Source organism: Petaurus breviceps, unplaced genomic scaffold, assembly GCF_028583685.1.
Source record: "Petaurus breviceps papuanus isolate PSGF00001 unplaced genomic scaffold, PetGlider_PUasm1.0 78, whole genome shotgun sequence".
Lineage (NCBI taxonomy): Eukaryota > Metazoa > Chordata > Mammalia > Diprotodontia > Petauridae > Petaurus > Petaurus breviceps.
Genome location: NW_027186502.1, coordinates 8,261,484 through 8,275,769, shown reverse-complemented (window position 1 = coordinate 8,275,769; position 14,286 = coordinate 8,261,484). Strand labels below are relative to the sequence as shown.

At 39.3% G+C, this 14,286-nt stretch overlaps 2 protein-coding genes across 2 annotated transcripts in view; both read right to left on the bottom strand.

Annotated features, from left to right (window-relative positions):
* AEBP2 (AE binding protein 2) overlaps nt 1-2,487 on the bottom strand; it is a 114,034-nt gene extending 111,547 nt beyond the window's left edge. The window contains exon 1 of the mRNA XM_069106186.1: nt 2,211-2,487. Coding sequence (XP_068962287.1) covers nt 2,211-2,230 — 20 coding nt within the window. The 5' untranslated portion in view covers nt 2,231-2,487. The remainder of the gene's footprint in view (nt 1-2,210) is intronic.
* Nucleotides 2,488-5,212: 2,725 nt separating this feature from the next.
* Nucleotides 5,213-7,443, bottom strand: LOC138175590 (glutathione S-transferase P-like). The gene has a single exon (XM_069106052.1). The coding sequence runs from the start codon at nt 5,765-5,767 to the stop codon at nt 5,213-5,215; it is 555 nt and encodes a 184-aa protein (XP_068962153.1). The 5' UTR covers nt 5,768-7,443.
* Nucleotides 7,444-14,286: the final 6,843 nt, after the last annotated feature.

The window sequence follows — 14,286 nt, the reverse complement described above, 5'->3', positions numbered from 1 at the left end:
GAGACACTGACTTCTATTTTGTACGTAAATGACTTTGAGATGCTTACAGGACAGTTCAAAATGTATAAAGACGATGATGTAAGACGAGTTCAGGAAAGAGACTAGAGCTGGATAGCTTGATCTGGGAGTCATATTCACAGAGATGATAATTGCACCCATGGGAGATGATGAAATCACCAAGTGAGAGATTATAGAAAGAAAAGAGGGTTCATGACAGAACTTTGAGATACAGTCACAGTTAGTGAATATATAAAGATTATATATATATAAAGATCCAGCAAAAGAAAATGAAAAGGAACTGTCATACAGGTAGGAGGAAAATCATAGGATAGCAGTTTTTTTTTTTAAGTTCAGAGAGGAGTCTCTAGGATGAGTAGATTATCAGCAGTGTCAAATGCTACAGAGAATATGAGAAGGATAAAGATGACAAAATCAGGAATAGTCATTGTTGAAAGGAGTTGTACAAAGGCAGGAGCAGTAGTGAAGTTTTGGTTGAATTGTACCTTGATACAACCATTCTGGAAAGCAATTTGGAATTATGCAAAAAAAAAAAAAGTGACTTGAATGTTCCTATCCTTTGATCTGGAGATTTCACTGCTAGGCCTATACCTTAAGCATGTTGCTGTCAAAAAGAAGAGTTCCATGTATATCAGAATATTTATAGCAACAATTTTTTTAACACATATAATTACGTTAAACATATTTCCACATAGTCATATTATGAAAGAAGAAACAGAACAAAAGGAAAACAAACAAAAAAAGCAAAAAATAGTATGTAGCAGCATTTTTTGTGGTAATAGAAAAATGGAAGTCAAGAAGATGCCTCTCAGTTGGAAAATGGATAAACAAATGTGGTACACGAATGTAATAGAATATTATTCAACTGAAAGAAACAACAAATATGATGAAAACACAGAAGAATGGAAAGACCTACACAAAATAATGAAAACAAAACTAAACAGAACCAGGAAGACAATATACACAACGATCACAACAATGTAAATAAAAAGAATGTTGCTTATATGTTGCTAATGTCAGATTTTTTCTGATGTGTTGATTGGTTTTGGTAAATATTATTTTCTTTAAAAAATTCTTTGTTAGGGGTGGCTAGGTGGCACAGTGAATAGAGCACCAGGCCTTAAGTCAGGAGGACCTGAGTTCAAATCCAGCCTCAGACACCTAACACTTACTAGCCGTATGACCTTGGGCAAGTCACTTAACCTCAATTGCCCTGCCTTCTCCCCTCCAAAAAAAAAACCAAAAAAATATATTCTTTGTTAAAAGTGATAACTCTCTGGAGGGGAAGACAGAAGGATATAGGGTGAAATCGAATTGATGCAAAAACATCAATATAAATATTTAAAAATAAAATGTATTGAATTTATTATGTACTGTATATAATAGAAACTCATTGTTTCATATAAAATTCGCTTTCTCTTCTGATTTGCATATGGAAACATTCATATTAGTCAATTTCAGAATAACAAAAAAATTTTTTTTTTATTTTAAAGGATATGGGAGAATTGACCATATTTATAGGCAGCAGGCAGGGGACCAATAGGCAGAAATTAATGTCATGAGAAAAGGAGGTTACGTTAGTGGGGGTGATCAGCAGAAGACTGAGGAGAATAGGATCAAGGGTACATGTAGAAGAGTTGGCCTTGGCAAAAAAAAAAGGGCCATATCTTTATAAAAGGCTGGAGTAAAGGGGAAGATGGTGGAGGATATTATTGGGTAATGTGAAATCTTATTATTTTTCCTCCCAAATCCTCTACTCTTTCTAATTTTATTGTTACTGTTGAGGGTGCCACCATCCTTCCTGTCACCTAGGCTCATATCAGTGTTATCCCAGGCTTTTGACTTGCATTTGATCTACATATCCAATTTGTTGTCAAGTTTACCTTCATTCGAACTCTCATATACTTTTAGCCACTAACAGATTGTGTGACAGACACTAACCTGAGGAGCCTCATATTCCAATAGCCTGCTGGTTGGTCGTTTTGCTTCAAGTCTCTCTCCCATTCTATTCCATTGAGTCTTCCTAAAACCCAGGGTTGACCATGTAAGGTCCCTCTACTTCTCTTCCACACTCAAAAACTCCAGTGACTCCCCATTCCTCTAAGGATCAAATATAAAATCCTATTTGACTTTTAAATCCCTTTGTACCCTGGCTCCTTCCTGTCTTTCCATTCTTTGTACACTTTACTCACCCCTGTATTTTGCAATCCATTGACACTGGACAGCCTCCTTGATGTTCCTGGAACAAGGCATTCTGCCCAAACTGTGCATTTTCACTGGTTATCTCTCATGCCTGGAATTCACATCCTCCTTATCTCCACCTCCTGGCTTCCTTCATTTCTCAGCTAAAATCCCTCCTTCTGCAAGAAGTCTTTCAGGAAGTCCTCCTTAATATACCTTTCACTCCAGTTACCTACAATTTAGCCTATATATGTAGCTTTATGCAGTTCTTTGCATGGTGTCTCTCCCTTTAGAAAATGAGGGCAGATCATATTTTTGCTTTTTTAAAACTGTATTTTTTATCCTCAGGGCTTAGCACGCTGGAACAAGTCTTAATAAATGCTTATTGCCTAAGATCAGAAGGAGAAAAAAGGGAATTCCTGGCAATTCACTTCAGTTTTTGTGGTGGTATATGAGGGAAGGAAGTCCTTAACTGAAAGGGTGGAGTGAGGGGGTGTTGTGGGAATCTCAACAGAAGAGAAAGCATGGAATAGCTGTGGGGATCAGGAAGAAAGCTGTGACTTTGTTCTGGCTGATGGTGGAAGTAATCACCGCTGGACTAATGTAACCAATCTTTATTTATAAAATATATTTTAGATGTACAAAATATATCTAATTAAATATATATTTACTTGTTCATAAAAACTTTTATGTTAATGCTTTAATTATAAATTTCTTGCACTGTAGTTTTGTCAGATATTTTAGAGTAGTATTCATATTTGGGAATTATATGTGTGGTGCATCTGTACCATTAGGATACTGGATCCCCTTTGATCTTAATTTTATGATTAGTTTGTGAATCAGAGAAATATTTGTCAGATAGAGATAATGCTCACCCTCTGGTTGATTGTCTAAGGATTTAAAGTATATACCCCGAGAATGTCAAGACTTAATTTGATTTTGAAATTGTCAATATAGTCCTGCAGACTTAGAGGACCTGTAAATCCTATCTTGGAGGATTAAGTTGCACCTTTCATAAGGACGAGGAATTTTTGGAATTTAATCAAATTGTGAAATCTTGCATCTACATAGTATTTAAATGATAATTCAATTCCCTTAGAGATATGAACCACTGGTAGGCTATTCTAGAGTCTGGTAGTTCCCTTTGTAAAGATCCAACAGCTTATCTTTGAAGACTGTGCAAAAGTGTTGCTATAGGTCTTATTTTTAGCCCTGGGAAATTGTCCTCAAGACCCTGGAAGGTTGGTTGGTTGTGTCCTTCCCTTCTCCAAGAGGACTAAAATGACATCACTATGCTAAAGTCAAGTTTCAGTGTGTCCTACTATTGCAGATCAGAACAATACTAGCTCGGAATGTTCTATCACAGGTCTGGCACAAATAGTCCCTGTGAACACTTGGGGTGGATACTCTAAACTTGGGCATCCTGTGTTTCCTTGGAGCTGCTCCAATTTTCCTTTCTCACAGAGCACAGCACCTTCTCTGCTGTGGGCATGCCATGCTGAGCAGTCCTGTGTCAGTGTCTCCCATGTCACACTATCAATTCCAGAGTTCTTAAGAGAGACCTTGAGAGTGTCCTTGTATTGCTTCTTCGGACCGCCGTGTGAATGCTTGCCCTGTGTGAGTTCTCCATAAAAGTCTTTTTGGCAAGTGTATGTTTTACATTTGAACAACTTGGCCAACCCATCAGAGTTGCACTCTCTGCAGCAGTGTTTGAACGCTTGGCAGTTTAGTTCAAGAAAGGACCTCAATATCTTATCCTGCCAAGTGATCCTCAGAATCTTTCCAAGAGAATTCAAATGGAAGTGATTCAGTTACCTGGCATGGTGCAGGTAGACCATCCAGGTTTCACAGGCATACAACACTGAGGTCAGCACCATGGCTCTGTAGACCTTCAGTCCTATAGTCAGTCTCTCTTCTCTCTCATACTTTACTTTGGAGCTAAATCTCACAATGCTTGTGTCAAGCTCATTATCAATGTGTACATGACTGGAAAGTACACAGCCAAGGTAAATGAACTTATCCACAGCATTCAAAACTTCTCCATTTGCTGTAACCAATGGTTCCATGTGTGAATGGTGTGGTGGTGGCTGATGGAACACCTGAGTTTTCTTGGTAATTGTTAGGCCAAAATTAGCACAAGCAGCAGAGAATGGATCCATACTTTGTTGCATCTCAGCTTCAGAGGCCACACTGAGTACACAATCATCTGCAAACAGAAAATCATGTACCAACACTCCCTCCACTTTGGTCTTGGCTTGTAGCCTTTTCAAGTTGAAGAATTTACCATCAGTGAGGTAGCTGACCTTGATGCCGTGTTCATCCTCATTGAAAGCATTTGACAACATGGCTGAAAACATCATGCTAAAAAGCATGGGAGAAAGCACACTTTTTTAACTTCATTAGTGAAAAGACAACAGAGCAATGTCCATTATCTGGAAACTAGGCAAGTATGCCATCATGAAATTGAGGTACAATGCTGAAGTTAACCAATTCTGTATCAAATGGGAAAAAAAAAAAGTTTTGCTTCAATATAATTTGCAGAGGAAGGGCAGGCTGACTGTATTACTACTGACCCTATCCAAAGAAGATTGTCACTCTCAGAGCAAGGAGAATGTGCTTCTTGGTAGCTTCTACACTCTCCAAGACAGCAAGACTGTAGTAAGCTTTTATACCTAAACCCACTTGTTGGGTATGTTATAATGGGAATTCTTTTCATTTGAATTTGTCTAGATGGTCACTGGGGTCATTTTCAACTCTCAGATTCTTTGAATGTGAAGTCTATTGCTACTTGGGCCTTGGATTGTCTAGCTGCCTTTATTGTTTTGTGCTTTCCCTCATAGTTCTCACACTCAGCACTCTACCTAGATAACCACAAATGTGGTTTGTTTTTTGTTTTGTTTTGAAAGCTTTTATTGCAAGGCAAGGGTCAGGCCCAAGCCCTCACTGTTTACCATTGCCATTGATGGGGAGGCTAGTGTGCTGGGGTGAGTCCAGGAAGGCCTTGAGCTTGGACCTAGAGGAGAGCTACACAGGCAGACAGACCGAGGAAGGTGTCCACATAGCCTGTGGCCAGCGTCTGGTGAACCAACAGCAAGTCCAGCAGGTTGTAATCCACAAGAGAGATCTTGTCCCTCATAATAAAGGCTTTGCCTCCCTGTTTCTGCTTCAGCAGGATCTCAAAAGGCTTTAGCTGGGTAGACAGGTCCTTCACATACTGGTCCTTGCCTTCCTCATAACTCTGGTAGATGAGGAGAAGGTACCTGACCCTGAGGCCTTCCACTTCATCATTGGCCACATCCAAGAGAGCTGCTTCTCTATTATCCTTCCCACAGAGCCCATGTTTGCGCCCCAGGTTTCTCAGGATGGCATTGCTCTGGTACAAGGTCAGGTCTCCATCTGTGAATTTGGGGAGCTGGCCGTAGAGACAGCTGGCCTTGAGGTCCCCCTTCAGCCACATTTCCTTGGTCATGATGTCCTCCTTCCAGTCCTGGCTCTGGTCAGCCAGGAGCATCCAGGTGGCCTCGCATTGCCCTCTGACGGGGAAGTAGGTGATGGTGTAGGGAAGCATCTCTGGAGATGGTGAAACACAGGAATGAGCAGAGCAGGAAGCTCACAAATTGTTTTTTAAGAAGAGATTTGATAGGTGTACATGGTGGCATATGAAACACTTGTGATGATTAGCATATAATATGGTATTGTAGATACCATAGTGTCCTTAGTAACGATTTTGCATTTTGTAAGAGAATAGCCATAGTTCTTCCTCAAACTAGTGATCTGAGTGGGATAGAATTATGATTCTATCATGATTACAGAAGCCAAAATTGGAAAAGAAGATGAACAGTTGTAAATTCTTTTTAGGAGTTTTAAAATTACTCTTTAACAACAACCTGTTGTTTATTAAAACTTTAATTGCTTCAAGGAGGAAACTAGCTGGGATTGTTGTTGTTTGCCCTTTGTTTTCAAAGAGGACCAATGAGATAACTCAGAACTAGGAAGTAAGATTTAACTGGACAACAGCTGGGGTAAGACCAACATTTTACCTCAGCATGAAACGTACCTGAAGGCCTAGAAGACTCTACTAGTTGGAACAGTTAGAACAATCCACAATCTTGATGAAATGGATCCAGTTAAGTCAGCTGCAGGTGGGTTGTGAGAGCTCCCCATCACTATTGCTCGTGGCAGATTCAGGAGAACTCTTCCTCATGGATGATCCCCTCCCTTTCCAGCTTTTCCCCAAATTGCCCCCATAATCTTCTCAGCTCTCTCTTTTATCTTCAATTTCTCCCTATCAGCTGGTTCCTTCCCAGTAGCCTACAAACAAGTCCTTATCTCTCCCATTCTTAAAAATCCCTCACATCATCAGACTATTCTTTTTTTTAAATTTTAATTAATTAATTAATTTTTAATTAAAAACATTCAGTTTCACAAACTTTTGAGCTTTAAATCTTCTCTCTGTTCCTCCCCTTTCCAGGATGGACAGTATGCAATCTGATATAGGCTCTACATAGATATTCATATTAAACATTATCACATTAGTCATGTTGTAAAGAAGAATTATAACCAATGGAATGAATCAGGAGAAAGAAGAGACAAAACAGAAAAGGGAGAGAGAGCAAATAGTATGCTTCGATCAGTATTCAGACTCCAAAGAATTCTTTCTCTGATTGGGGATAGCATTCTCCCTCATGAGCCTTTTGGAGTTGTCTTAGAACTTTGCATTGCTGAGAAGAGCCAAGGATCAGGCCATTCTTGAAAGCCATCCTTCCCCTCCAGCTCGTAGCTGGAGGCAGCTAGGTAGCAGTGCATTGAGCAGAGTGCTGGCTGGGCCAGGAGGCAGGAAGATCTGAGTTGCTTACTGGCTGTGTGATCCTCAGTAAGTTATTTACTCTGCCTGCCTCAATTTCCCCAACTGTAAAAAAAATAGCACCTACAGATATTTGCAAAGTGCTGGCACATAGTAGACACTTATTTAATGCTTCTTCCACTGACCTTCATTCTTTTTGTGGCTAATCTCAAGAATGCCAGTTGAACTGGACCTTCACTGAGGGGAGAAAATTATTTTATATGGTAATTGATTCTCAATACAATGCACCACAACTTTCTATTTTGATTACTATTCTGCCTGCTTCAAATCTCTCCCCTCTCCAATTCCTCCCTCTTCAAATAAATGCTAGGGTGATTAAAAAAAAAAAACTTTTCATGTCAACTGCCCCTTTGTCTTGCCCCTGCCAATAAGCCCTAGTTACTCTGTATCACTTCTAGGGTCACATGGGGGCCTCTTTAAGGCATTTGTAACTCTTCCTAGCTTGATCCCTTGCCACCTCTCCAGTCTTCTCACGATTTGCACTTTTATGACCTCTATGATCCAGCTGACTGGCCAATTCCGGTTCATCAATATGACACTTGATCCTTTGCATTAGCTTTACCCCTTGTAAATTTACCCTCTGCCTCCTGTTTTTCCTCCTGTTCTTCAAGGTTCCCACCTTCTGCAGAGAACCCTCAGCAGCTAGTTCTTTTCCCTTTCAAATTACCCTGTATATATCATGTATGTATTGAGTTATTTACAAACTGTCTCCCCAATTAGGCTGTAAGCTTTTTGAGAGCAGAGACAGTTTTTGTTTTTAATGTATCCCCCACTGCTTAGGATGGTACCTGCACTGACTACAGATTGTTCACCAAACAACAGACATATTCAAAGATAAACTGCTGAGAACTAGCAAGCTCTGACAGTGCCTCCAGACAACACAGAGAAAGGTAAAATATTAATAGAAAAAGGATTATTAAAAAATTGTGGGGGAGGCTAGGTGGTTCAGTGAATAGAGCGTCGGCCCTGGAGTCAGGGGGACCTGAGTTCAAATCCAGCCTTAGACACTTAACACACACACACACACACACACACACAAACTAGCCGTGTGACCTTGGGCAAGTTACTTAACCCCAATTTGCCCTCCATAAAAGCAAAAAAAAAAAAATTGTGCCAATCAGTAGCTGAAGCTTTTAATTGGTCTGTCTAGCAGTAAGGGCTTTCCCAGAGACCTCCAGGGCTGGAATGCTTAACCTACTCAGAGACCTAGAGCTTTTAGAAGCACAAACAGAAAAGTAGGCCGAGAAATTTATGGACCTGGACTTCTGTTCCCAAAATCAACCCTTTCCATTTTTTTGTGATTTTAGGTAAGAAGCATTTGTTAGTACTTGGTGTGTGTGAGTCACTGTGTAAAGCAACAGGGATGCAAAGAAGGGGAAAAACATGGTCCTTGGCCTCAAGGAACTCACATTCTCCTGGGGAGACAACATGCACATAACTGGGGACCTACATGTCTACTGTATGCAATCACAGAGAAAGGAGCTGTTATGGGGGTGGGTCGAGGGACTTGGAAAGAAAGGCTTTTTATAGAAAAAGACTTGAGCTGTCTTGGAGGAGGCTGGGGAAGCAGGGAGGCCTCATTGAGGAGAGAAAGCATTCCAATTATGGGAGACAGCCAGTGAAAAGGCGCAGCATCAGGAAAAGAGGGGAGGTGTCTTCTCATATCTCTTCTTTGGGGTCATTCTTGTTCTTAATAATTTTGCAACATTTTTGTTGTTTTTGTGGTTGTGGTTCTTTGCGTTTGCATTGTTGTAGTCCTTGTTTCCTTGGCTGCTTAATTCATGTTACAACAGTTTTTATGCTTCTGTGTATTCATCATGTTTGTTACTTTTTTTGCAGCTTGACTGTATGCTGTTACATTCATGTACCACAATTTCATTAACCATTCCCCATATGATAGGTATCTATTTTGTTTTTAAGCTTTTGCTGCTGCCAAAAAAGAAAGTTGCTGTAAATGTTTTGGTGTATATTGAACTTTTCTTTCTGTTAATGACGTTCTTAGGATATAGGCAGTGGAATCATTGGGTAAAAGGGTATGGATATTTTAGCCACTTTATCTGCATAATTACAATTTGCTTTCCAGAATGGTTGTATGAATGTACACTGCTACCGACAACATATTAGGATGCTTATCTTTCCACTCTTTCTCCAACACTGACTATTCCCATTTTCTGTCATCTTTTGAAATGAAACCTTGGTGTTCATCAGTTTCTCCTTCAATCCTTTCCTCTCCTTTTATCTTCTTGGGAATAGTCATATAAGCCAGTTTTGCATCTCAAACTCCTCCCAAAACAGCATCTCTCTCCCTATCCTCTCAAATCACTGGGTTTACCTTTTTCTGTGCTACCTGACACACTGAGTGAGGAGTGGGCATGCTTCCTCATTGTCATTTTCAGGTCCTCCCTCCACTCCATTACATAGCAACTTCTCCAGTGTTTACTACTCTGGCCATATTCAAACAACTGTTCATTTTTCCTTCCTTTCTTCAGGAGTTTGACCCTTGGCTCACCATCTTCTTTTTTACCCCAAATTCTGCCCTCTTTTTTTGGAGGGGGGAAGGAAAGGCAATTGGGGTTAAGTGACTTGCCCAAGGTCACACAGCTAGTATGTGTGTCAAGTGTCTGAGGGTAGATTCGAACTCTGGTCCTCCTGACTCCAGGGCTGGTACTCTATTCACTGTGCCACCTTCCACCTAGCTGCTTTTTTTTTTTTAAGAACAGTATTTATTCAATTACATGCAAAGATAGCTTTCAACATTCTTGGATTTGGGGTTTCAAATTTTTCTTCCTCCCTCTTCACTCCTCTTCCCAGGATAGCAAGAAATCTGATATAGGTTATACTTATGCAATCATGTTGAACAGAAATTTCCACATTGGTTATGTCGTGAAAAAAGAACAAAAAGGTGAAAAAAGCCAAAAAAAAAAGTGAAAATAGTATGGTTTGATCTGCATTCAGATTCACATTAGTTCATGTTCTGGATGTGGATAGCATTTTCCATCATGAGACTTTTCAAACTGCCTTAGATCACTGTATTGCTGAGAAAAGCTAAGTCTATCATAATTGATTATAGCACAATGTTGCTGTTACTGTGTACAGTGTTCTCCTAGTTCTGCTGACTTTACTCAGCATCAGTTCGTGTCTTTCTAGGTTTTTCTACAATCTGCCTGCTCATCATTTCTTATAGTACAATAGTATTCTATTTCCATTATATTCATATTCCACAACTTGTTCAGTCATTCCCCAACTGATGGGCATTCCTTCAATTTCCAATTCTTTGCCATCACAAAAAGACCAGCTCTCCTATTTGAGGATTTCAGTGTGCTGGTTACTGTCCCCTAAAACATTTTAGTATCCCAGCTCCTCAATCTCAACTCCCGTGGTCTTTGCTGGGCATCCATTCCACAAAACAGGATTTTATGCATGATCTCAGCATTACCCACAACTGTCTTACCTCCTTGATCCTAAACACTGAGATTCCTTTCCGACCACAACATACTTTTTCCAGTCCTCATTTCCACTACTTCACTCTTCCAACAAGACCTATTCTTCGTCTTCATCACAATTTCCTTCATTCTTCCCTGTTCTCTCAGAGTCCATCACCCCCCAGCTCTTGCTTTAATTTCTTTACTTTGTAAACCTGAACCTATATTGAACCCATTCAACTTTAAATTGTCCTCTACCCTTGAATCCCACCCCTGTGCCCCTCACTCTGCCTTATCACTATTCATGCAGACCCCCAAATCTCTCCCATTTCCTTCTCTAGTTCTACGTGAATGCTGCTAATGCCATGGGAGGAAACCTCATGTACCCCATTGCCCCCAGGCCAGAGGTCACCCAAACAAGGTGCCCAAGTTTGAAGGTACTCATCAGGACTGCATCAACTCAAAACTCATTACTCAGGAACTCCATTCATTAGTTTAGTTTTAGGAGTTATCAATGTTATACTATTAGCTGAATAGGGGCAGCTGGAACTGGAGTCAGGAAGACCTGAGTTCAAATCCAGATTCATATTATTATTAGTTGTGACCCTGAGCAAGTCATTTAACCTGTTTCTTTTTTCAACTGTAAAATGGTAATAATGACAGCACTGTTTGAGATAATATTTGTAAAAATGCTTAGCATAGTGTCTGACACATAGTAGGCACTATATAAATGCTTATTACCTTTCTCCTTCCCAAAGCAAGGCTTTTAATGAAATAGCATAGTAAGAAAAATAGTAAAACATCCGTCTTATGCTTCTTATTCCCCCTGGAAAACACTTTCCCACAAACATACACATGATCAGTGGAAAGAATATACACACAAAAAGAACAACTAGGACCAGGATACATGTTTAGAATGGAGGGGGAAAGGGGTGGCTAGGTGGTGCAGTGAAGAGAGCACTGGCCCTGGAGGCAGGAGGACCCGAGTTCAAATCCAGTCCCAGACACTTAACAGACACACACACAAAAACCAAACTAACCATGTGACCTTGGGCAAGTCACTTAACCCCAATTGCCCTACCTTCCCCCCTCCAAAAAAAAAAGCACTAAGACAAAATAAAAAAAATGGTGGGGGAAAGTATGTGCCCTTGGCATTGCAGAGCTGAGTTATCTTCTGATTATGTCACATTGCTCCCAATGGTCATTACTGATGGACAGTCTCTTTAAGACTTGGGGTTTGTGTGCAGTTTCTGTTGGATTCTTATTATTCCTTCTTCCGCTGATAAGGCTCTTGCTTGATGACTCTTTACTACTCCCAGGGCTGATGCTAGTCCTCATCAGACACAGCTCCAACGGGCACAAGGCTATGCCCAAGGTTGGGTGGGCACTTTTTTCGGCCCTCAGATTCCAGTTTCAGTTAGAATACTCACCAGAAGTGTGTACAATGACATACTGAAGTATGTCTAGTAATTTACAACTTCATTTTGTCCTTCTCATTTTAGACTCTGATTTGGATATAGGAAGTAGAAATGGCAAGATATAATTCTCCTTGCTATTTGACTGCAAATTTAAAAATATGTAGGTAAATACAGTTATGGCCACAATGCAGATCATCACGTTATAACATAAACTTAAGAGTCACCTGGATTATTGAGAGAGGGATTGTCGGTATTTGTTAGACAAGATCTTAACCATATCTTCCTAACAAAAAAAGCTGGTTCATCCTATATGTAGTATGTCTCTCCAAACTTGGTTATTTTTTAAAAACAATTTTTAACATTCATTTTAAAACTTAAAAAAAAATTTGAGTTCCAAATTCTCAGACCCTCCAAGCCCTTCTCCATCCACTGAGAAAGCCAACAATATATCAATTATACATGCAAAATCATGTAAAACATTTCCATATTAGCCATGTGGCCAAAAAAAAAAAAAAAAAAGCAAAGACTTCAATTTGCACTCAGACGCCACCAGTTCTCTCTCTGGAGATGTACAGCATTTTTCATCATTAGTCCTTTAGAATTGTTTTTTGATCACTGTTATTAATCAAAGTAGATAAATCTGTCATAGTTGATCATCATTACAGAATTGCTATTACTATGTACAGTGTTCACCTAGTTCTGCTCACTTCACCACATTTTTCTGAAGCCATGCCCCGCATAATTTCTGATAGCACAATAGCATTTTTTTTTATAAGCAACTGGGGTTAAGTAACTTGCCCAAGGTTACACGGCCAGTATTTTTTGTCACAATAGTATTCTAACATAATCATATGCTACAACTTGGTCAACCATTCCTCAATTGATGGACATCTTCTCCATGTCCAATTGTTTTTGCCACCACAGAAAGAGCTGCTATATATTCCTTTTCTTTTGATCTCTGCAGGATACAGACCTAGTAGTGACATTACCGAGTTCAAAGATAGGTAGGGTTTTATAGTCCTTTGGGCATAGTTCCAAATTGTTCTCCAGAATGGTTGGACCAGTTTCACAACTTTACCAACAATGCTTTAGTGTCCCAATTTTCCCACATCCACTCCAGCATTTTGTCATTTTCCTTTTCTGTCATGTTAGCCAATCTGAGAGTGAGGGAGTAGCTCATAGTTGTTTTAATGTGCATTTCTCTAATCTACAGTGATTTAGAGCATGTTGTCACATGACTATTGATAACTTTGATTTCTGCTTGTTCACATTCTCTGATAATTTATCAGTTGGGGAATGATTTTTATTTATATATATGATTTGGTTCCCTATATATTTGAGAAATGAGGCCTTCATTCAAAAAACTAGTAATGAATTTTTGATAAATCTTAAAAAGGGATACATTACCTAGAACTGATTATAGTTTTATTAAAAATTTCCTTGATAACTTGTCTAATGTTTAATGTGAAGACATTTGTAGAACCAATATCTGATTGCATGCTGCCACAGTGGGGGAGGAGAGGGAAGGGGAGAAAGTTTGGAACTCAAGGGATAGTGGAACTGAAAGTCTTCTACTAAAAGTAAATAAATACATTTTTTAAAATGTCCTTGACAAGTATAGCTACTTAAATACATAAAAAGGAAGAAAAAGAAAAATTTACAAGTAAGATTGAGGATGCACATTCCACTATCTGAAGGGTCAAGTGGCCTCATACATATCCAAGGAATATCTTTAAATGATTGTGTTAGGAAACCAAAACATAATTGATCCATAACAATTACAGATTTTATCTAAAGAAAAAATTATCAAGTACTTTTTCTTTGAATATATTTCATTTACATCATTATTAGGCTGAAACTGGTTTGTAAAGATTACATCCTCTCCCAGAGTACAAAGTCCCCAAATTTACATTTTTTTGTCCTGTGCATTTTTCATTTCTTAAAATAAAGCTCAGAAAAAAACAGGCTTTAAAAAAGCCGATTGTGTTTTAAATTTAGCTATTAGACTACACCATAAAACCTAAATCACTCTGGCTTTCATTGATTGGCTAAAAATAGCCCAAACCCCAGTATCTGGGGCTCATTGTTTAGGTTTGAAAGACAAGTGCAAAGGCCAGAAACTCCAAAGTCTTCCCCTCCCAGATAGCTATCTTTGTGATGATAACTTGGGCCACCTTTTGTCTCAACTCTTACACAACCTTTAGTCATTGAATGGGGGTGGCCTCAGACAAAAGAAAGACCTCAATTTAGAAAGGCCAAGGTCACCTACTGTATCCTTGGCCATCACCAGTCCTGACTTTTGTCTAGCCACTGGACTTTGATAATTTGCCTCTCTATAATCCAGTTCAGAAAGTCTTAAGTCCAGAAAGTCAAGATCACATTC